The sequence below is a fragment of the Pleurodeles waltl genome, chromosome 8 (genome assembly GCF_031143425.1).
Source record: "Pleurodeles waltl isolate 20211129_DDA chromosome 8, aPleWal1.hap1.20221129, whole genome shotgun sequence".
Classification (NCBI taxonomy): domain Eukaryota; kingdom Metazoa; phylum Chordata; class Amphibia; order Caudata; family Salamandridae; genus Pleurodeles; species Pleurodeles waltl.
Window position 1 is genome coordinate 1,481,414,882 of NC_090447.1, and position 23,713 is coordinate 1,481,438,594.

Below are 23,713 nucleotides of genomic sequence, written 5' to 3' on the forward strand. Positions count from 1 at the left end.
ATTTTCTCACCAAATGGAAGACTGTTACATCGGACACTTGGGTTCTCAGTGTTGTGGGAAAAGGCTACACCCTTCCCTTTCGGGAGTTCCCGCCCCTCATCCCGCCCCGCCCTTCGTATTGTTCAGAAGAACACCTCCTGTTGCTAGAACAGGAGGTGCAAGTCCTCCTTTCAAAGGGCGCGGTGGAGTTGGTCCCGGAGCAGGAAAGGGGTCGAGGAGTTTACTCAAGGTATTTCCTGATTCCCAAGAAGGATGGTCGTTTGAGACCAATTCTGGACCTGAGGATCTTGAATTGGTTCCTCAAGCAGGAAAAGTTCAAGATGCTGACCCTAGCACAGGTGCTTTTGGCGTTGAACATGGAAGACTGGATGGTGTCTGTCGACTTGCAGGATGCTTACTTTCATATCCCGATACTCAAGTCACACAGGAAGTATCTCCGGTTTGTGGTGGGATCGCAACACTATCAGTTTGCGGTCCTTCCGTTTGGTCTTACTTCAGCACCTCGAGTCTTCACGAAGGTGATGTCGGTGGTTGCGGCAGAACTCAGAAGGAAGGGGATAGCAGTATTCCCTTACTTGGACGACTGGTTGATCAAAGCCAAGTCCCCGGAGCTTGTGTCGCATCATCTGCAGTCAACAACCCAGTTGTTGTTCGACCTGGGTTTTTCGGTGAACGAGCCCAAATCTCACCTAGAGCCCTCTCAGCGCCTCCTGTTCATAGGGGCAGTACTGGATACAACATTGGGTCGGGCCTTTCCTCCGCCTCAGCGGATTCAAGATATTCAGGATTTGGTTCCAATGTTTCGAAATGGAGCGGTAGTTCCAGTCTCAAGGTCCTTCGTCTGCTCGGTCTTTTTGCCTCCTGCATTCTGTTGGTCACGCATGCTCGCTGGCACATGAGGGCTCTTCAGTGGTGCCTCCGAAGGCAGTGGTCTCAACACAGAGGGGATCTAGAGGGTACTGTCAAGATCTCCAGAGATGCTGCTGTGGATTTGAAGTGGTGGATTGCAAGCAACAATCTTTCACAAGGAAAGCCGTTCCAGCAGTCGCCACCAGTGGCCACAGTCATAACGGATGCTTCCACTCTAGGGTGGGGAGCTCATCTGGGGGATCTGGAGATCAAAGGTCTTTGGTCTCCAGAGGAACAGATGTTTCATATCAATCTGTTAGAGTTACGGGCTGTACGTCTGGCTCTCAAGGCCTTCCTCCCTTCCCTTCGTGGTCAGTCGGTACAGGTCCTAACGGACAATACTACCACGATGTGGTACATAAACAAGCAGGGAGGAGTGGGGTCGTACCTTCTCTGCAGAGAAGCTCTTCGACTATGGTCCTGGGCAAAGGACCATCGGATTTGCTTGATAGCAAACCATCTGGCCGGAGTTTTGAACGTGCGTGCGGACAGTCTCAGTCGCCGCTTCTCGGCAGACCACGAGTGGCGTCTCCATCCAGATCAAGTCCGTTTAATCTTCCAGAGGTGGGGGTTTCCTCGGGTAGATCTGTTCGCCACTCGAGAGAACGCGCATTGTCCGTTGTTCTGCAGCCTTCAGTATCCGATGCAGGGAGCGTTGGGGGACGCGTTTCAAATAACCTGGTGCGGCCAGTTGCTTTACGCGTTTCCTCCCATACCCTTGATTCCTCGAGTATTGAGGAAGATTCGCCAAGACCGGGCTCTAGTAATCTTAATAGCTCCGGATTGGCCAAGGAGGGTGTGGTACTCCGACCTTCTCCAACTCTCAATGTGCCCGCCGCTCCGTCTCCCTTTCAGGGAAGACCTCCTCTCGCAGTCGCAGGGGCAGGTTCTACACCCCAACCTCCAGAGTCTGCACCTACATGCCTGGAGATTGAACGGGGCAACCTGAGTTCCTTCTCTCTCCCGCCTGAGGTAGTGGATGTTATATTAGCGGCCAGGCGACACTCCACTAAATCTATCTACGCTAATAGGTGGTCTAAATTTGTTGCGTGGTGTGGAGAGAGGCAGATTGATCCTTTGCATGCTCATCTATCGGACGTTTTGTCTTTTGCTCTATCTCTGGCGCAGAAAGGTTGTGCAGTGGCTACCATTAAGGGTTATTTATCGGCCTTGTCAGCCTTCATATGTCTTCCAGACCAACCATCTTTATTTAAATCCCCTATTGTTATCAGATTCTTGAAAGGTCTTCTAAATCAATATCCTCCAAAGCCATTCGTTATGCCGCAATGGGATTTTTCCTTGGTCCTGACTTTCCTTATGGGGTCCCCTTTTGAACCTATGCATTCTTGCCCCTTGAGGTATTTGGTTTTAAAAACAGTCTTCCTGATAGCTATAACATCAGCAAGGAGAGTGAGTGAGTTGCAGGCCTTATCAGTAAAGCCCCCTTATACAACTTTTTATGGGGATAAGGTGGTGTTGAGGACCAAGGCTGCTTTCCTCCCGAAGGTTGTTTCACCCTTCCATTTGGCTCAGGCAATTACTTTGTCCACGTTCTATCCTCCGCCTCATCCTTCCAAAGAGGAAGAAAGACTGCACCGTCTGGATCCAAAGAGAGCGTTGAGCTTCTTTATTGATAGAACAAAGGATTTCAGGCTGGAGGATCAGCTGTTTATTGGATACGTGGGCAAGAGGAGAGGAAAGGCAGTCCACAAGAGAACACTATCCAGGTGGGTTGTTCTTTGCATTAAAATATGTTACTCGTTGGCAAAGAAGGATCCTCCTGAGGGCATTAGAGCTCATTCCACGAGAGCTAAGTCGGCCACTTCGGCCTTGGCCAGGGGTGTTCCTGTGGTCGACATCTGCAAGGCCGCAACTTGGTCGTCCCTTCAAACTTTTGCAAAACATTACTGTTTGGATTCTGAGGTTAGAAGGGACGGCCATTTTGCACGGTCAGTGCTGCAGGATTTCTTGGTTTGACCATTTAGGCACCCACCGCCGGGCGTGGTACTGCTTTGGGACTCTATTCATGAGGTGAGGAATCCACAGGTAGTTGTATCCATCAGAAGAACGAGTTACTTACCTTCGGTAACGACTTTTCTGGTGGATACATTAGCTACCTGTGGATTCCTCACGGTCCCACCCGCCTCCCCGTTGCCTTTCTGGTCTTACCAAGTAATCCTTGAGTGCGCTCCTCTTGGTCTTTGAGGGTGCAATAGATGTGTATATAATATATTTATATATATGTATATATGTATATATCTTTGTGTATATACTTGGTGTGTGTATATATTTTAAAAGAGAAAGTTTTATATATATATATATTTATATAAAAAGATTTACAGTTATTCATACAATGTTGTGTATTTTTACAATATAATGGGATGTTGCCTTGCTCTTTCATTGCATTGCCTGGTTGTTCTCATGCACGTAAAAAATGATTGGTACTGACGTCCGCACGTCGTCGAGGACCTCTTATTGCCTGTATGACGTCAGACGGCGTCGCGTGGGCTAGAGTGACGTCCTCGTCGACGTGCAGAGACTAGTAAGAAGATTTCCGTTGAATGCTGGCGCCATGGGAGTATTCATGAGGTGAGGAATCCACAGGTAGCTAATGTATCCACCAGAAAAGTCGTTACCGAAGGTAAGTAACTCGTTCATCTCAGCCACCTGGTAGTCCTCCCAAACAAATTGTCACAGGATCAATCTCCCACCATGCCACAAGTCTCCCAATTTGCTATATACTCTCCTGTCTCATCTCCCAGATTTATGCATTTTCCACTTCAGCCACCACTGCACTGTCCCATACCAGGATTTGATCCATTAGTGCCTTCTCCCAACCCAGGTATCTCAAACCTCCTTCAAGACTCTTATCATAGATTCGGTATGTGTAGGCAGGACTGCCTTTATCTCGTGTCCATATAGGGCTGTTGGATATCCATTCTCTACATAGCCATTCTCTGCTCTTATGAATGGCTCATTTTGTGGTGCAAAGGCCTAGTAATTGGTGCCCACTAACTGTGGTGACCATTAATATTTTCGACTGTCCAGTAGTGCAATTAGGCCATCATCTCCAGTGCTTTGGATCAGCTTCCCGCTGATTCTAGGTTTTCCATGTTATTTGTAGATTATCACTCTAAGTGGCTGGAAGTGAAGTTCATTAACAGGGGATTGTACTACTGAATATCAACACCAACAATATCCTGAAACAATAATATCAAGACATATTATTTAGTGATAAAATATTGAAAGGTAAGTGCATATAGAGAAGTATGGATTTACCATTCCTAACTCCTCTTCTATGTAGCTTAAAGATATATGTACTGGATAGGTACATATATGTAGAGTCAGTATTGTATTTGCTTTTGTTGTGAAGTGACTTCCAGTTCTGCTTTGTTTGCACGGAGAGATTGGTTCAGCAGTGTTTGGCTGCACGGCGAGGGACACAGCGGTCCCCGGCGGGCCTTCAGTGGGGCCCAGATCTCCCCCTTGGTTTCCCTGGTGCTCCCACTCCTGCTCGGTTCAACTCGGGAGAGCAGAGGTTTATTGCGACAGCCACCATGAAGTTGTGTAGCTGTTCAGGTCTGGAGTTCAGCCATGGGACCCCTGGCAGTGCCTGGCAGCCATATGTTGTGGCCGCATTCATCTGGTCATTCATCTGGCTGAAATTTTAATGCTCGGCCGACATCCCGTCCTGCCGGCAGGTTGACGTATCTGACCCCTCGCCCACCCTTGTCCATCTTGGTCCACCCTACAAGTCTTGACTACCCCTGGCTGCCCCAAAGCCCTGGTCGAGTGGGGGTGCGTCAGAGGGTCAAAGGGGAGGGTCAGTGGATCACATTGCTCCTTGGAGACTGGAGGAGATGCGAGAACACATGGATCGGCATACCATCGTGTTACTTATTACAGTAACGTGCAACGGCGCCCTGGAAGTTGAGTGGGAATCGGCAGGTGTTAGCTCGAAGTCCAGTTCGAGTTCAAAGGTACCAATTTAAGGCGCCATCTCTCTTTGTGTGACAGTGTGATAGTGCTTGCCAGAGTCTGCCAGAGCTTTATGTAGAATTGCAAAATAGAGTGCTGGACAAAATGTGCTGCGTCAAGGGTCACCAGTAAACTTGCCTGCAATTCTTCTTGAAACTATTGCTAGCTGCCAAATCCAATAATCTAATTTAAGCTCAAGGTCTAAGGACAAAGGGCGAGGTGACCATCAGAAAATATTAAAATCAGATAATATCTGTTGAAACTTGGATGGTGTGGCGGGGAGGAGAGTTCAAAACTCAGGAAATTGAAGTCTGGAGTTCAAGACACCTGAGACAGGGTTGCGATAGCGTGGCCTCACTGTGTTGAGCCTGACGTCACAGATATGGCCCAGCTAGGTTGAGGTGCAGCTTGTGAATTTGTTTTTTTCTCCTGCCCCATCCCCCACCAACACCACATCACGCCACACTTTTAGAATATACTAAAAACAATTTGGCTGCTTGTCTCTGTGAAGGTTGCAACATATGCCTCATCAGCCAAGGGAGAATAAGATCAGGTAAAACTAGACAACAGACTGCGCAGAAGTGATCGATTCAGTAAGACAGACAACACAACTAAAGCAAGTGAAGGCCAGGATAGTCTACTGATATCGCCAATAAAGTAATTTTTTTGTAAAGTGAACCACAGCTGTAAATTTAAGTTTCTAAAATTTCCGTCAGCAGTCATTTATTCAACGACAGAAAACATTGCGAATCCACCAAATCCACTTGTGCCTCCTAAGACTGATTCAATATTGAATCCTGGTCAATGGTCCAGCATAGATCCAACAGTGGATGAAAAAGTAACAACACCTGGAAGTAGTGAAGTGCCTGTTACTTAGGTTGTCCTGATACAGGTCCAGGTTCATGCACCAAATTATCCTCATTCAATGCCGAGACCTGATCCAGTTCAGCCCTTCCCACAGACAAATTACAATTCCATCAGTGGCTGCATTGAAGAGGCGGAGAACTCTTGGCTACATTCAATTTCATTAACAACATGGATCTAATTAATACAGGCAATGGAAGTCAAGACAATCAATCTGGTTGATGGGCATGAGCAATCTGCTATTAAAACCTCAATTCCATCAGAGGAAGTAATCCAAGAATTGCTAATCAATGAACAAAAAATGGCATCTAGCACCCCAGTAACATTAACTTGAGCTCAGCCAGAAGATATAGAACCTAACACATTAGGCTGCCCCTTCTTGAAGGCCATCAGGAAAATAAACACCTCACGTACAGTGCTAGAGAATCGTGCGATTTCAGATTCAAAAGCAGAGAATATTTTGAAATTACATGCATCATTACTAAATATTCTACAAACATCAATCATGACACTCAACATGCATTCAGATAAGCTGGACATTCAGATTGATCTTATGAATTTGATGGCTTCGCACATTACCGGTATAAGTGCCAAACTAGAAAAACTAACAAATTTAATAGTAAGGGTACAATAAATAAATCCTCCATTTCAAACCACCCATTATTGACAAGCTGAGCACAGCACTATACTGGCTATTTTAACCAGCATCATAAACAAAAGGAAAACATGCAAGTCGGAAGCTACCACCAGCAGTGTAACAGGGTTTCGACAACCCTACGGCAGAACGAAGAAGCAGGCCGATATTGTCATACCCAGGGGGTACTGGAGAGAGAAAAGAGGGCTGGACTCTACTTACAAACCTGGATATCCGGGTTAAAGCGAGGGGAGGGAGCACCGGTGAAAAAAAGACACAGAGGAGAAGGAGGATGCCGAGCAGAGAGGGGAAGGAGGAGGAAGACCGACCAGTGAAGATGATGAGATTACCTGGACAGAGACGGCCAGGACGAGCGAGGACGAAGAAGCAGCCGACGCAGAACGAGAAATCACCGACGCGGCACAAGGCGAAAGAACTAGCCACGTCCCTGGAGGGACGTGGCTCATGCAAGTACGTGCCTGCCTACAGAATCCTACGGGATATTGGCAGAGGTGGGGAGGAGGGAAGGACAAAGTATGGGAAAAGAACGAGCAGGCCTAAAGTAATGGAGAAGGAGAGGAATCCTGTGTACCTGGGCTCCACCTTATCTCTCCTTTGTTTCTCCATAGAGGGAGACTTCACTGAAGTACTATTATGACATAAGAATATATTATTCTCACGCGCACGACAAGGTGTCCACGCAATATTTTTCCCTTATTTCTTTTCCCACACGGGATTTTCCCCTCTCACTATTTGTCCTTTCATCCTCACCTTTCTTTTTAAATAACGAGAAAAGAGTCCACTTACATTTATCTCCTGGTTCTATTTTTGTCCGCATGGTCCCGCCTACATTGGAGGTGATTCAAGCAGCTCTATACCTGAAAGAAGATAAAAACAAAGGGACATCAGAACAAACAAATAGAGAAACCCAACAAGACGAGAGAAAGACTTCGAAAAGAGATAAAGAAAGGAAATGGACTAAGACCACTTACTTGTACATACACAACTTAAATAAAATCCACCCAGTATAAGATTTGGTTGAGTCTATTCTTGTGCCTTCCAAAAGTACCCCAAAGGAACCCATCACAAGCAGTCATACCCAAGAGCCAACCAACCTGTCCCAAGTGCCGACGGCAGAACTTCATCATATTTCGGACACAAACAATCTGTCTAGTCATACAGGAGAAAATCTTCGTAATCAGGAGCAAACAGAGGTTGCTCCGTAGCCAACTCATCAGGCATCGAAAATGATGCTGAACAGAATGAGCCTATGTCTACTGTTCAAACTAAGAGACAGAATAAATGTGCTAGGAAGGCAGGAAAGTACCATCTGTATGCAGTGAAAGAAGCACCTAGCAGCAACAGATGATATTTGATGCAAAGCAGGAAAAAAGAGACATGGTATTTGTGAACACCTCAACAAATTCTCATATGGGTACTGACACTGAGGAGAAGTTGCTAATTTCGGACTCAATAGATGCATTGCAAGCAATTGTAGGTAGCACCGGTAATGTCCCTCAGACACCTGAAAACGTCCCGCTTCAAGTTTGTCAAGTTTGTCCTGACAAAAGAATGCAACATTTCAGTAAGGTGGAGTACTCCCACAAAACACTCAGGACTCAGGTTCAGATAGGCCTGTCTTCTTTGAAACGTGAAAAACTGCAAAGTGAACCTAATTGTAAACATGATTATCTTCCCAGATTATCAAACAAAAGAAGGTAATTTACCCAAGGACAATCACGTTATTAGCAGCGATTATGACAGGAAATGACACAAAGGCACCTGGAGGGGTGAGCTAGATTGCTACTCAATAATAACATCCAAGGTGAAAGGATAGTTTGTTGCGTTGGCTCTCATTATCCTAATGAGACTACTGGATCTTCGGGTGACAGGGTCGTTCTCAGTGCGGGGGACTAAGTCTAATACACGGAGAAGGACCCTTGCTACCCTCAATCCGGTTTTGCTCCGGCTAACTAGCAGTGCCTCATCTCTCCCAAAGGGAAGGGATGATTGGGCAGCCGAGCGCATGACATCTTAGAGCTTCTCAGGGAAGTTGTGGTCACTCAGATCCCAACCAGTTCTCTCATACCAAGTGTGGTCTCAGATACAAATGACAGAGGCAGTTGAAATTTTACAGATTGATTTAATAAAACGACTGCATTTTAGATAGTAAGACGTGAGCCGCAATAACCAGAACCATACAACACAGTAGGATTGACTTAGTAACGAGGAGAGTAAAACATAAGAATAACACTATCATAGTGCTATCAGATTACGTTCTCTCTTCTAAATTCTATTTTGAGCACAGCATGTTAAGCTATAAGCTTGCCTTTCAGGTTCCCCGGGAGGACATCAACCCTCATACCTGATCAAAGGCCTGTGATCTGGATCAGCATCTGCAACAGGGCAGTCAGCGTCTAGTTGTGGTTCCCTGGTCGGAATCTCCCTCTTACGTGTACTAGGACTAGGAAGTGTTTTTATAATCAACACGCCGGTGTTCTGAGAAACGTCCCTATGTAAGAATGTGTACTTTCTACGAACCCTAAACACTAAACTCCTACCACGTCTATCGGCAATGTACCAGACTGTATCCTTGACTGAAGCACAGAGCGAGCAAGAATGTATTGTTTGAGAACTCCGGTGCTGAAGTAAGCTAAACAGTGTGATAGAAGAAAATAAAACAAGACCGTGAAACTGGTTATTGAAAAATAACAGTACGAGGCTGAATAAAATGCATCTAGAACAAAGTGCACCGAGGCCTAATGCTTTTAGCAAACGCGGAAAGGCTACATTAAAAATGGCTACACTACAAGTTGTCAACATCTTAATGCAAAGAGTGAATCCCCCCTACAGGTGGAGCAGTACCAAAAACACCCCAGCAAAAAAACACTTGGGAGACGGAGCACCACTCCTCATTAACTACAACATGCTCCTCGCAAAGGGAGAGCCTGAATCGGCAGATTCTCTTAAAACCACAGAACGATTTGCAAGGCCAGCAGGACAGCCTCAATAGAGAAAATATAATGATCCTATTTGCTGAAATTCCCAGTCTGAGGCATCTTTAATCATCAGATTTGTTGTCTGTCAAATTCCTTTCAAATGAGGATTACAGGCAACCTGACCAAACTCTCACTACTTGGAGAACTGAAGGCTTAGCATTTTGAATTATGAATGTTAGTCAGCAATTTGAAACATGGGGCATAATATTCTCAAAACATACAAAGCCACGTTATCCTCTTCCCCTGTTCATGCTTGCCAGGGGAAAAAGCACAGATCTGGGAAGAACTCCTGTGTATTCAGTTCTACAGAGTGCCTGTGGTACAACAACAAAAGAACGGAACAAACGAAAAATAATCAGTCTAGTGATCTGAACCAGGACCAGTGTAATGGCTAGCATCAGCCTTATCGCTCAAAGAAAAGACGGACTTCCCAAACAACAGCTCAGGGAGTCACAGGGTGATTTGTTAAACCTCCTTTCTTGGAACATCAGAGGGCAAAATCTGTACTTCAAGATTGTGTCACTGAATTGGATGGAATATGAGATCATTGCTCTACAAGAGACCTGGTTAATCGTGCCGATGTACTTGGTTGGCTATACACTTCACCATGTTACATGTACTATTAACCTGATAAGGTATTGAAAGTAATAACAGCGGGGCAAGGAGATGGAGCTTGTGGGCCAAATGGCATTCCCAATGATTCGGAGAGAGTCGATAATAAACCCGGTGTTTAAGGTGGGAGATTGTTCCAGCCCTGCCACCATAGGCTCATAGTGTTAATAAATTCTGAAGCAAAGTATTACACGTTGCTAATTCTTGCAGTGCTCATAGAGTGGTAAAACACAAACAACTTGGTCCCAGTCAATGAGACAGGGTTTCCAAGAGGTTTTGGAACACCTACGAACATTCTAGCAGGTACCCTAATAGCAGACAAGTGCAAGCGTCTTCAGAAAAAGTTGCACCTCTGCTTCATAGACTTTACACAGCATTCAACTGTGTAGATCAGGGGATACTGTGGAGAAAACTAAGAGAACGGGGCCTTCCAGCTAGAATATTATGTGCCATTGAACAACTGTACACACTTACTTGGATTCAAGTTAAAGTGGCTGATGATACTAGATTATCAAGGAAACTCCCCATGGAAAAAGGCCTCAAACAAGGCTGTTTGTTGACCCCACATGTTTTTAATTTGTTCATGGACTGATTTGTCCCGAGGGCTAGACAAGGTAAATTCTCATCCACCGCATCTGGACCCTTTAGGTTTGCCACACCTTTCCCATGCGGATAACATAGTATTGCTTAGCTTAACAAGAGTGAGACTCCAAAGATCCCTTACTTAATTAAAAAAATATGTCACTGTTCATACATTGAAATCAGTACAACAAAATCCAAAACAATGATAGTAGATAGATTGTAGACTACATTTCCAAGATCACAAACCGTACTTTACCAGGAGAGGAAATGCACTGATTAAGTGTTTTGTACACTCACTAAGAAACTGGATGGGCCCTACTTTAAGCCACTATTGGATGTCAGAGTGGCCAAATTGCTATCAACTGTGGCTAGCGCAAGTGTTGTCATGCAAGGGAAAGATGCATTTCTTTTGTACAGACTGCATACAAGTCACTGCATTTAAGCGGGTCTTTGGACTTCCACAGAATGCCTCCCCAGCACAAGTTTGTTTGGAACAGGACCACGTAGTTGGGGCGGCTGTGTTTATGTGAAACTAGTGGTACGTGTGGTGGACATAACCATTGGGAATCCTGATATATTGTAGAGTTTTTACAAATGGGCCAGTAGAGTTTGGCTAACTCCCAATATCATCCCACTTGCAATGGTGAACAGCTGCACTTTTAGGGCTTGGGTAGTCTATCACCAGGAAAAACCTAACAGACCCAGACAGTTCTGAAAACTGGACATTTCCAGGAGTCAGTGGTGGTGTGCTTTGCATTCATCCCACACCTTTTTCTTACCTACAATTCTCTGAAAACCTCAAATGTTGACTAAAAACACACATTTTTCCCCATATTTCTGTGATGGAAACATACGAAATCAACAGGAATCCACAAAATTCCTACCAACCAGCACTGCCTCACTTCTGCTGATAAAATGATGCTCCACTTGTGTGTTTGGGCTTAGTGCCAGTGATAGGAACATATCCAACCAATGTCATTAGGAGTCCCGATGCCAGGGCTCCCATTGCCTTTGGTTTGATAAGTTCCTGTCACTGGCATTAGGCCCAGCCACACAAGTGGTGCAGCATTTTTATGGCACAAGTGGGGAAATTCTGGGTGGTAGGAATTTTGTGGATTACTGTGGATTCCTGAAGTTTCCATCTCAGAAATGTAAGGAAAATGTGTAATTTCAGGCAAACTTTGAGGTTTGCCGGGCAATGTGGGTAAAATGAAAAAATCTCATTGGATCCAACCAAGTCACCTCATCCTGTATGTCCCTAGGTGTCTAGTTTTAAAAAATGTACAGATTTGCTAGGTTTTTCTAGATGCCAGCTGAGCTAGTACCTAAAAGCCACAGCTACCCACTTCGCAAAAAAATTGTCCGTTTTGCATGAAAAAAGTTATGTATTCATGTTGCATTTTGGCCTGTTTCCTGCAGCAGGCACTAATCCTACCCATGCAGGTGTGAGGTTCCATTTTTATTGGGAGACTTTGGAGAATTCTGGGTGGAAGGAACTGTGTGGCTCTGTGCAGACTCCAGAACCTTCTATTACAGAAATGTGAGGAAAATGTGTCTTTTTTCAGTCGAAGGATGAGGTTTGCAAGGAATTCTGAATAAAACAACCTGGGGAGAGCAATGCAAGTCACCCTATCCTTGATTCCCTTAGATGTCTTGTTTTAAAAAATGTAGAGGGTTTCTAGGTTTTCCTAGATGCCAGCTGAACTAAGGCCCAAAAACCACAGCTACCCAGTTTGCAAAAGATAGGTCAGTTTTGCATGGAAAAATCTTATGTATTCATGTTGTGTTTTGGGCTGTTTCCTGTAGCGGGCACTAGGCCTACCCACACAAGTGAGGTACCATTTTTATTGGGAGACTTAGGGGAACACAGAATAGTAGAACAAGTGTTATTACCAATTGTATTTCTCTGTATTTGTACCTTCCAAATCTAAGACAATGTTTAAGATAAAAGACATCTTGAGAAAAACTCTCAAATTCCCATGCTTGTATGGGTAACCACAAGTTCAGAGATGTGCAAATTACCCCTACTTCTAAACTCCATATCTTGTGCCCATTTCGGAAATACATGGGTTTCTTTTATATCTTTTTTTCACTATTTATAGTTCACCAGATGAATTGCTCAATACCCAGTACACAATGAAAAAGCATGACAAGGTGCAGCTCAGTTATTGGCTTCTGGTACCTTGAGTTCTTGGAAAACCACCAACCCTACAAAACCCCACAACCAGAAGGTTCTAGCAAATGTAATGGTACATAGCTTTTGTGAATCAGCCATCATGCTGAGAAGTTGCAAATGAAAATGTTGTTACAAATGGTTGTTTTTTTCCTGTTAGTTTTCAATACTTATTAGATTCAACTCTTGGTTTCATTGGGAAAACCTTGAAGAATCTACAAAAATGACCTCTTGCTGAATTCAGAGTTCTCTCTAGTTTTCAGAAATGTGTAGCTTTTCGGGATACACCATGGGTTTCACACCAGTTTCCACCACAAACTGGAAGGAGTTTGAAAGCACACAAAAAAAGGAAAAATTGACTATTGCCCAGTAAAATGCCAAACCTGTGTTAGAAAATGTGGTTTTCTGAATCAAGTCTGCCTGTTCCTGAAAGGTTGGGAGATGGTAATTTTAGCACCGCAAACCTTTTGATGATGCCGTTTTTTGCATTTGGCTATATTTTGGCTAATTTGAAAAAATTTGGTTGAAAAAAAGGATGCAAATTAGGCGTGGATAGCTTATGTGGACAAATATTTTATGGAGTCCTAAAGTCAAACTAGCCCAAATAGCTAAAAAAAAAAAAAAAAAAAAAAGGCTTGGCACCATGGGGGATGAGGCCTAGCAGCGAAGGGGTTTAGACAGTGAAAGTTAGCCCCAGAAGTATTGTGAGCCAAGATGGAAGCGAGTGGAATGTATAATGTGTGGCTGCGTGTAACCATTCTAGGATCCAGGCAGGAATTACCTGTAATAGTTATACAAAATAATAGTACGTAACAGGTTCTATGTAATAGTACACAGTTTACAAGCAGCGATTTTTAGAACGATTGTGATCACTTCTGGGCTATTGGGTAAAAGCAGTGGAATGCCAGATTTTCTATTAGACTGTGTGGCATAGCCGTCTGTTAGATTCGAAGGATTTCTGTGTTCTCATGTGTACTCTTAGGTACATTGTAATTTTTGTTTATAATGAATTTATGTAGTATATTCATATATGCTTCCCAGCGCTTGGAGCTGCCAGGTTAAAGAGGCACAATATCTTCTGTTCATTATTTATTTCCATTGTTTCCTTCTCTCGTTCACGCTCATTGTTCAATTTGTGTTATCGGTTGCCTGGAACAGCAGCATGTGTGAGTCTGCAGGTGGCGCTCCTTGCTTGCACCGATGCTGCCCAGGCCGAGCGCCTCACACGAGAAGTCCGGCATTCAGTGGAGAGCGGTCAGCCAGTACAGAGCCTATCACTTTACCTGTCATCTGGCTCATAGCTTACTCAGATCTAGCTCAGATGGCACAGTCAGCCTGTCGTCAGCATGTGTCAGCTGCTTAAATATGCGCTTATTCAGTGAAAAATGAATTCCCTTTTTGTTTGTGGCGAAGTTTGTTTCCTTCAATTACTTAAACTCTTAGTGAAAAATCACATTTCAAATACTGTCGCTTCCATGTTTTTACCCAGAAAATGACCTCGATCAGAAAAATGTGGAAGCTATTTTCATCGTATTTTTCTGTGGTCACATATTCTGAGAATTGTATTATTTTGTTTCTCCTTCAGTCTGGTCACATAGAGTCTGCGAGACGAGGGGGGCAGGGCTGGAGGTCGGCACAGAATGGGCACTGTGCACCTGCCTGTGGTAGCCAGCAGTGGCTTGGAAGGAAGCCCCCTGGTCCGGCGCCCCTCTCTGGAGCCGTCGAGGGCAAACGAGGACGAGCAGAAGACGAATGTAAGTACAAAACAACGAGCACATCCAGGCTGCCCAGACCTGCCTACCTTTAGCTGCTTACCCTGCGGAGATGCCCGATGAAGGGAGTAATACATAAAGAGTTCTGCCTTTATTTACCGATCTCGTCTGAGGATTGATTATTAAAGCACAGCAATACCCACAATGAAGAGGCCTGGAGGATGAGGCAGAGCTCGAGCACGAACAGAGGGGCTTTGTCAAGAGAACAAACCACGGGCGGGCCACCGTGAGGCGGGCCGAGAACGGATTGACAGCTGTTGAAGGGAAAAGAGAGATGGCATTGGAGACACATCAGGGGGAGAACGGGAATATACTCTTCCTTAGGTAGAAATTAAAGACCCAAGAAACATAAGCCAAAGCTTTGTGCAGGCGAGGGTGAGATTCAGATCCACAGGATCCGCTTAGAAGAGCATATCTCTTGCTCCATACTCTCTGCTTGGAAAGGGGTGAGAGGAAGACGTAGAGCTTGGCTCCTGTGTAAGACATAGTCCATCACAGCATTTAGTGCCAAGATGAGAACATTTAGAGAGAGAGAGAGACCCAGAGAGACCCAGACCAGGTCAGCAACTTTACGTAATATCAGAAGACAAACTTTGTAGCTGAAAATACAGAGAGGTTAGCAACAGTATTGCCATGATGCTAAAAAAAGTGACGTCATATTGGAGTCATGGAGTGGGGAGAACTAATATTGTAAGAAATTATGTCGCGTTTAACTACCCATCAAATCCATGAAAAAATGAGTTAAACTGAGTAGGGTACTGTAGCTTTGCAGAAGGGAGACAGGTGTGCCAAAAAGAACTCTTCAGGATAACAATAGTGTGTTTGACTAGCTTTTAGCTCTGTACAATAGTATTGGTCACAGAGTGCATTTCTTGCATTTATACAGGTTTTCGGTCATACTGAGAGGGTCCCTCCCGTCATGAAGCTTCACCCAAGCCTCATGATGTCGCCTTATTCAATCGTTGTTCACAGAATATATTCTTCATCTGTGTGTTTCAAGAGACCAGTTGTAGAGATGAAGGATCTCCTTACAATGAAGAATAAAACAAGCTTCTGCAAATAAACTTGAAAAACCAAAGTGCAACTTCAGTGAAGAGTGAGGAGCTAGGAATTAAAAGGCAGAAGAATAAAAAGGTATCACAGAGGTGATGAGTATTGAAACAAGAGGAAGAAGACATAGAGAGAGCAAAGGAGGAAGTAATTGATCAAGAAGAGAGATGGAAGCCTTGAGAGTTGAAAACTGCAAGAATGAAAGGATCAGGCCCAAGAAAAACGTAAAAACGCAATGCAGAAACACACTGAAGAATGAGGAGATGAGTGATCAAAAGGCATTAGCTTAAGGAAGCTGACACAGAAGATATAAATAACTGCATAAGAGAGGAAAAAGACATGGAATCGAGCGAGACGAGAGAAGGAAGTCCGGAGAGGTGTGAGATATGAACTCAAAAGAGGGAGCAGGCAAAAACATGAAGCAGGGAGAGGATAGATGAGAGAAGGTAAAGAGTGGCATAGGTGGAAGATGAGATATGAGGATGAGAGATGAATAAGAAAGGTGGTTACAGCTCCAGGTAAAGTCAATACAACTAGGCTTTCATTTTTTTGTGGAAATGCAGAAGGTCTTCTTGTCATCTAAGGTCTTCAGGCAAAGATTGTCAGAGAGACGGAGCCAAAAAAGACATGGATTGGGTTGCAGCCAAAAGTGATTTGTTTCTTTGATTCAAGTCTGATGAACTATTTGCTCCCTAAAGTTTTAAGGAGAGTTACAATAAGGATATTTTTTGCAGAGAAATATCTTTAAAAGTAATGCATGTAAGCTTCAATTTAATTCTTGGCTATGTAGATAGCTGGGGAAGTTTACAGAAGACTAGAGTGATGCGTTCACATTTTTGAATTGCAGGAAATTAGTATGGCACAGTTACCTGAAAATGTGTGTGCTGACGCCATGGCATGCACTATCTGTAGTGATGAGACACCAGATCCGTTGATTTACTTGCGTTGCTGCTCTGCTCTCCCTGACTGAGTTTGCTGCATCATTAATGCAGAACTTGAAAATTAATCTTGACATGTGCTAGATGAAAGCTGTTGATACCAGGTGGCTAGCGAAAGCTTCCCAAAGAGATTGTTTCCCCTTTCAGTGATTAATGGGAGTTGAGTATTTTCCTGCACCAATTATATTCAACATGGAATCTTTTTTATTTTGCCCGAAATTAAATTCATAGAACAGCTTTCCATGGTGATATCCTAAATTGTAATTTGCCGGTTGTGTGATATACTTTATTGTCCCTGCTTAAATCTGCAAACATTAGTCCGTACATTTATCTAATGCCTAGCCTAACCTGACTTGTCAGACAAAGATCCAAGTTGATATTTTTTCTATTTAAGTTTCACTATTTTTAGGGTCGAGCCTGCGTCGCATGCGCTTGCGCATGTGTTCACTTATGAGACGCTTTAGGAGTTAGAAAAGGGCTCGGAGCCCCGTCCGTGTCACGTCAGTGTCTTTCATTGGATCGTGGGCTTGCCTTTTCAAAATCTGCTTGCTTTCATTAGTGGAAGGCTTGCATACGTCATGCCTTTTCCGGTGGTTAGCCCTCCTCGATCGCAGCGGCCAAGTACTGAAAACATGCGAGGCTCACTGTTTCAAGTCAGGTTTGTGGACTACTTTTTAACCTTTTTTTCGCAGCGCAATCTCGCTTGGCAGAAGTCGAGCGCTTTGCATAACATCGACCCTGTTACATAGTTAATTGCACTTTTGCCGGTTACGTAGATAATTGCACTTTTGCCAATAGGTTTCACTACGAGTGAACTGTAGCAGCGCGAACGCGCTGTTTTTTTCCATTTAATATGGTAAGAAAAATCTGTTTGGGAGTTTACAACTGCTAATAGCTCTAACTCGGAGAAATGCGAGACCCCATTGCATTGCAAATGCTTGTTTTAATATGCAGTACAAGGGTGGACATTACTCCCAAAAATATTTGAAACAATAGTAAATTCAGACACTATGATCAAACTAAATCCCAAACTCTGACATAACCAGCAACCTAAATAACTCTATTTAGCCACCCTGCCTCTATTTCGACTCAAATATTCAGTTATTTTAATTTGATTTTGTGGCACATCCCAGGTCCTTCGCGCTAAAAGTAAATGAGAGGCACATTGGGGCCTAAGAGTAAGAGGGAAAGGATAGTGGAGTGCCACAGAGCAAGAAAGAACAATAATTGCCTAGAAAACCTAAAATTTCATCAACAACATAAAGTCAGGAGACCACTCCATCCTCACTGATGGGAAGCCCCACCACCCATTTAAAGTTCTTCTGGATAATCTCTGTCACTCTCCCCAGACCCTCTAGGAAGGAATTCACTATATCACTCTGTGAAAACACAAACTTCCTGTCCCTCTAGTTTGCTCTCAGATGCACTGGAAAGATGACTGATGCTCAATACCTCTGGTTTGTAACAGCCTTTAGATTTACAGAAGCAACTGTTTCAGACCCTGGTGTCTGCAGTTACATCAGGGATGGAAAAGAAGGTGGTAGCTTTTCTCAAGCATAATCCTGTTTTCATTCATACTGCTGCTGAAGTTATGCAGCTCCTGAGACTCTAATATAAGCATGTTTATGCTTCCTTCAGGGATCATCTTCGCCTTCTTCCTAGTAGGAGTCCTATACATGTTGCATGTTTTTCACTAAATTTTGCCATCAGCATCTCCAGTCAGTTGTTTCAAAGCCACCTCCATTGTTGAAATGGTGGCACCTTCATCTGGCATGCAGTCGAGAGCCCCTCTGCATACTGGCCTTCATTTTGCAGCATTGTTTCCACGCACAAGAGCCACAGTGGCATTCTTCTTGAACTCACCTATTCTGATAGCACAATTTTCGTAGACTAATTCTGTGTCAAGCGTGCAACTAGTGGCAGATAAGGTTGCTGACTTTTGTTCCACCTGAGACACAGGTTGAACCAGCCCTTTGCCTTTTCCTCTATGGAGTGATTCACAGCTTTAGTCTTTTGTGACCTACGTACAAATTTGGGATGTAGTGTATTAAGTGATTAGTGAAGTCCCCACTCCACTTTTAAGATGTCTAGGCCCCCCCCTAAGTGCCTCATTGCTATTTGTTGCTGCTCCTTTTCCCTCCCAATTGCTCTATTTGCAAAGAAACATTCCCTCTTCTTCTTGTCTGCCATTATATTGATAGGGTATTTGTTAATCCACACTGGGCCAAGCTGTAGAACTTATCCAGTATTGGATCTATCATAGATTCACATGCTTGAATCACTTCCTGTCTTCGAAGGGGTCCCACTGTACCTTAGGAAAGCAATATGCAAGGATCGCCATAGGCTATAATGGCAGTAACCATCAATTAAATAGCCTATCAATGTCCTTTTAAAAAAAGAACCAATCTTGACCTATGACCAATCAGGCGCCAGCACCCTCTAGAATACTCCCAAAAGTTGCTCTTTCCCTCAGATTTTCTAAGAAAGTTAATTTCTACAGCAAAGATGTCAGATTCTTCTAAAAAAGACCCTTTTGCCCTTGCAAATCCTGTGGGAGGAAAAGGCTGCAGGTAGATGATCCACCGAGAAAGGCTGTACTGCTTGTACTCAAAACATCAAGTGAAGGACTGTAAGATCTGTCGCACTTTCTCCTCTAAAACTTTGAGGGACAGGGAAGGAAGGCTTCCGTTATGGTTGCATACGAAGTCCAGCACCTCAGGTGAGGACGGTGTCACGGCTTCAAATCCCCAGAAAAGGTGAAGATCATCTGACCAGGGGTGTTCTGAGGAGAGTAGGAAGACTGCTTAAACTCATCATAGGGACCCTTCAAAGGAGAAAATTAATCTGGTCTCCTCAGGGTCAGCCTCCTTGCAGCTGTCCACTCCATATCTAAAGAAAAAGGAGACTCGTCATTGTTCTCCTTCCTCTGAGCCATCGACATCAAGAAAAACATAATTGAAGCTCCAGTCGACAACAACACAACCATTGCTGATGCTGTCGACAACGACCACCACATCCAGTTTTACCACCATCTCATCGACGAGGCCATCGTTGTCACTAACATCGTCGACAATGGCCATACAGACTCCAGTTTCCTCAACGACGGTATGGGGCACAATGGATTTGACATTGCCACCAATAAGGAACAAACTTCCATTGATGAAGCTACTCTCAGAACCATTGACGGGGTCTTCTTCACCATCTGCGTCTCAGTCGACAAAGCCACTGTCAGCAACAACACCGTCAACAAGACTATAATTGTCGATGCCACAGGCAACAAAACCATCATCGACAACACCACCGCCGACGGCACCACCGTCAACGACACCACCTGGTGAAAGAAACATCAGTTCCACAATACACTATTGCTGCCCCTGCTGTAGTTTCTGCTGATCCCCATACTACAATCAGAATTACCAAGGTCAAAAAAATTACTTTGCATCCTGACAACTCATCCCCAAGCAAAATTTCAACATTACTATAAAGCCAGGTCTTGGACTGGGAAGAGTCTGATGATGAGGGACCCTTCAGGAACGCGCACAGTCCATCACAACTGCACATCAAATATCAAGAAGACGATGATGAATATGAGCAGCAGGATTATGAGTCATATTACACCCCTCATGGCAAACACTATGAGCCTTTCCAATATTCGCATCCAGGAGACAATACGGTGCAGATGCGTACGTCCCTAATTCAAGACCTTCAGGCCATATTTCAGGACTACAGGCGTAGATTCCCGGATTCTACTTCGGACCAGCCACAGAAGCCTCTACAATCATAGCCCACCTCTCTGGTTACACCAAGGAACATACCTCCATCTCTGGCAACGCTTAGGCTTACACCAGCTTCTTTGATAGCTGCGCCTCCCAGAGAGGATGATACCTCCTTGGATGAGGAGAGAGAATAGGCAGAAATCATTGTTCCCCAACATACTCATGATGCATGGGATGACTATTTAGCCCATACGCCATCACATCCCCCTCCTCCCCATCATACTCTCCTCCAGAGGATATCGAGGCGGTTTCCTCAATTTGATGGATAGGACTGCCACACATTTTCATCTGCCAACATCTGCCTCCCACACAAATTCTTTCCTCCATGATTTCAAGGAGCAAGCCAGAAAGTCTGTGAGAGCAATCCCCATAATTGACTATCTATGGAGAGCGAGAGGATAAAATAATGAAAAATCCTGCTACAGTACCACCTCATCTGGATAAGAAATGTAAAGCTATGGAAGACTGTCCAGCTTATTTAATCGGCCATCCGAAGCCAGACTCTGTTGTGTCCCAAGCTGCCCAGCGGCACTCCAAGAATCCGCTCATTCCTATTTCGGCTCTGCCACACAAGGAAGGCAGATGCTTGGACAATGTGTGAAAGAGGTTCTCCCTTATGTCGGCTGTCACTGTCCATGCAGCCAATATCCTAGCAATTTTAGGGCGCTATGACCGCCCAATGTGCTCAGATGTGAGTAGCTTCATCGACCTCATCTCTCAGGAAAAATAATCAGAGGCTAGAAAGATATTGCAGGAGGGTGAATGCACCTCTGCAGAAATAAACCTAGGACCTGTAGCGCGGCTGATGATGATACCACTACAGTGTCAATGGATCTAGTCTCAAGGGTCCTTCGAGAACTTGATCAATGTTACAACAAGGATGGTAAAGGCATTACAGCTGTGGACCTTCGAGAACTTGATCAATGTTACACCAAGGATGGTAAAGGCATTACAGCAGTGGACTCACATCAATCAAATTTCTCAGGGGTTGACATTCTTTATCCCAGTTCCAGACTTCATCATCACAACGCAATCCTCTCTGGAGTGCCGGGGTGGTCATTTGCAAGACATGTGCATCCAGGGAAAATGGTCCAACTATCAGAAACTGATGCATATCAATCTCTTAGAGTTAAAAGCAATATTTCTTATGCTCCAGCCTTTCTCCCACGAATATCAGGCTCATCTGCGCTGGTCCGCACGGACAACACGAAAAGCATGTATTACATAAGAAAAGAGGGAAGAGCATGATCCCTATCCCTTTTACAAGAGGCCCAAGCTCTCTGGGATTGGCTCACGTTACACAAGATTTCAATGAGGCCAGAAGATGTGTCTGGTGTCAACAGTGCTCTTCAAGACACACTCAGCAGGACAGAGGACAGTTGCATGAATGGGAGCTGGATTAACAGGAGGTGGGCAAAATCTTCACATGCTGGGGCCATCCCGCATTGAATCGCCACGCTATAAACAGGAACGCCAAATGCCAGTTCTACGCCAGTCGATACCCACTCCTGGGATCATGGGGAATACCCTTTCGATGCCATGGTCTGGGATTTTTGCATAACCTTTTTCCCCCTTCCTGTTGTTTCTCAGGGTTCTCAGGAAGATGAAAACAGAGCATTGCCCGCTCATCCTAATAGCTCCTATGTGGCCCAGACAGCACTGGTTCACAGATCTGATTCTCTTATCTGTGACCAAAGCCATCAGACTTCCCAAGAAGCAGACACTATTGACAAGGAGCCAAGGCCAGATCTTAAACCCGGAACCAACCTCTCTCCAGTTGCACTCATGACTCCTGAGTTCTTTGAATTCCGGAACATGAATATGGATCAGGAATGTAGGGTGATGCTGTCCAGAGCACGGGCAGAAGGTACGAAAAAGACTAACAGGCTGAAGTGAAGAAGGTTCTGCTTTTGGTGCCCGAAAAATAACTTTCACCCATTTGAGGCTTCTCCTGAACAGATCATACCTTACCTTCTCTCACTCGCCAAATCCAGACTCGTCCATACCTCGGTAAAAGTTCACCTGGCTGCAATCTCAAGATTCAGGCGTTCCGCAAATGCAGCTTCACTCTGTTCCTTCTGACTCATCAAGCAGTTTATGAAAGAGTTGTTTTGCACTTTCCCTCCCGTGTGACCACCTCTTCCTTAGTGGCATGTCAACATCATTCTTTCTCAATTAATTAAATTCTCATTCGAACCGATACATAAATCCAAGCGGAAATTTCTCACAAGGAAGGTCACAACTCTTCTTTATCTCACTTCTACCAGGAGAGTTAGTGACATTCAGGCGTTTACGATTAAAGAACCTTTCCTGCATCTCACAGATGACTTTGGCTTTCTCAGAACAAATCCAAGCTACATCCCAAAGGTTCCTTCTCATTTCCAACTTAGTGAACCAATCATACTGCAAAAATCTTTTCCAAATCCATGTACACTAGCGGAAAGAACTCTTCACACACTGGACATCAAACGATGTTTGAAGTTTTATCTTCACTGCACTAAACAGTTCCACAGAACTCATCAACTGCTAGTCTCTTATAGTCAAGGGCGTGAGGGAACAGCAATAATGAAGACAACAGTATCACAATGGATTTCAACGACCATTAAGTTTTACCACTCTAAAGATGGTAATCCACTGACTAGACCACCTAAGGCACACTCCACAAGAGCAGTGTCACCCTCAGCTGCTGTTTTCACAGGCATCTTTCTGGATAAGATATGCCGAGCTGCAACATGGAAGACTACTCATTCATTTACGCAGCACTACTGTCTTGAGTCAGCACAGTGCAGCGATTCGCCTGTAGGACAGGCTCTGCTGTGCCATCTATTTAATTAAGGTGAGCCTCTTTCATATTGCAAACGAATGTCAGACTGTCTAATGCTTGTTTTCCTTGTGTTGCTTTACCAGGTACTCATGCATTAATGTTTGCAGTCTCGTAAATATTTACAATCAGTTTAAGCATATTATTTTATATTCTGCTTACACATAGCTATTGTATTTCTTGTATTGAGTATTTTGAACTGTTTTTTCTCTTGGCCCACCATCCACTAAGGGTTGTGACAGTTGCTTTAAGTACTGCTTGCTATTCTAATTCAAGCATGTGAATCTATGAAAGATGCAATACTGGATAAGAAAACAAGTTATTTACTTGCAACTGCAGTTATGCAGTATTGGTATCATTCATAGATTCACATGCGACCCACCTTCCCCCCCCTTTTGAGGCCCACCTTATATTTCAGAGTACACTTCACTCTGCGCTCGAATAGTTGAGGGAAAGAGCCTCACTTAGGAGCATTCTATAGGATGCTGGTGCCTGATTGGTCATAAGTCAAGTTTGGTTCAAAAGAACATAGATAGGCTATTTAATTGATGGTTCCTGCCATTATAGCCTATGGTGATATTTGCATATTGCTTTACTAAGATACA

General features: G+C 44.2%; 1 protein-coding gene across 3 annotated transcripts in view; it reads left to right on the plus strand.

Annotated features, from left to right (window-relative positions):
• Positions 1-23,713, plus strand: part of GRAMD1C (GRAM domain containing 1C) — a 1,284,216-nt gene that overhangs the window by 82,546 nt on the left and 1,177,957 nt on the right. For all 3 annotated transcript variants that reach the window (XM_069202670.1, XM_069202671.1, XM_069202672.1), the window contains exon 2: positions 14,337-14,505. In XM_069202670.1, the coding sequence (XP_069058771.1) occupies positions 14,392-14,505 (114 nt within the window). In that variant the 5' untranslated portion in view covers positions 14,337-14,391. The remainder of the gene's footprint in view (positions 1-14,336; positions 14,506-23,713) is intronic.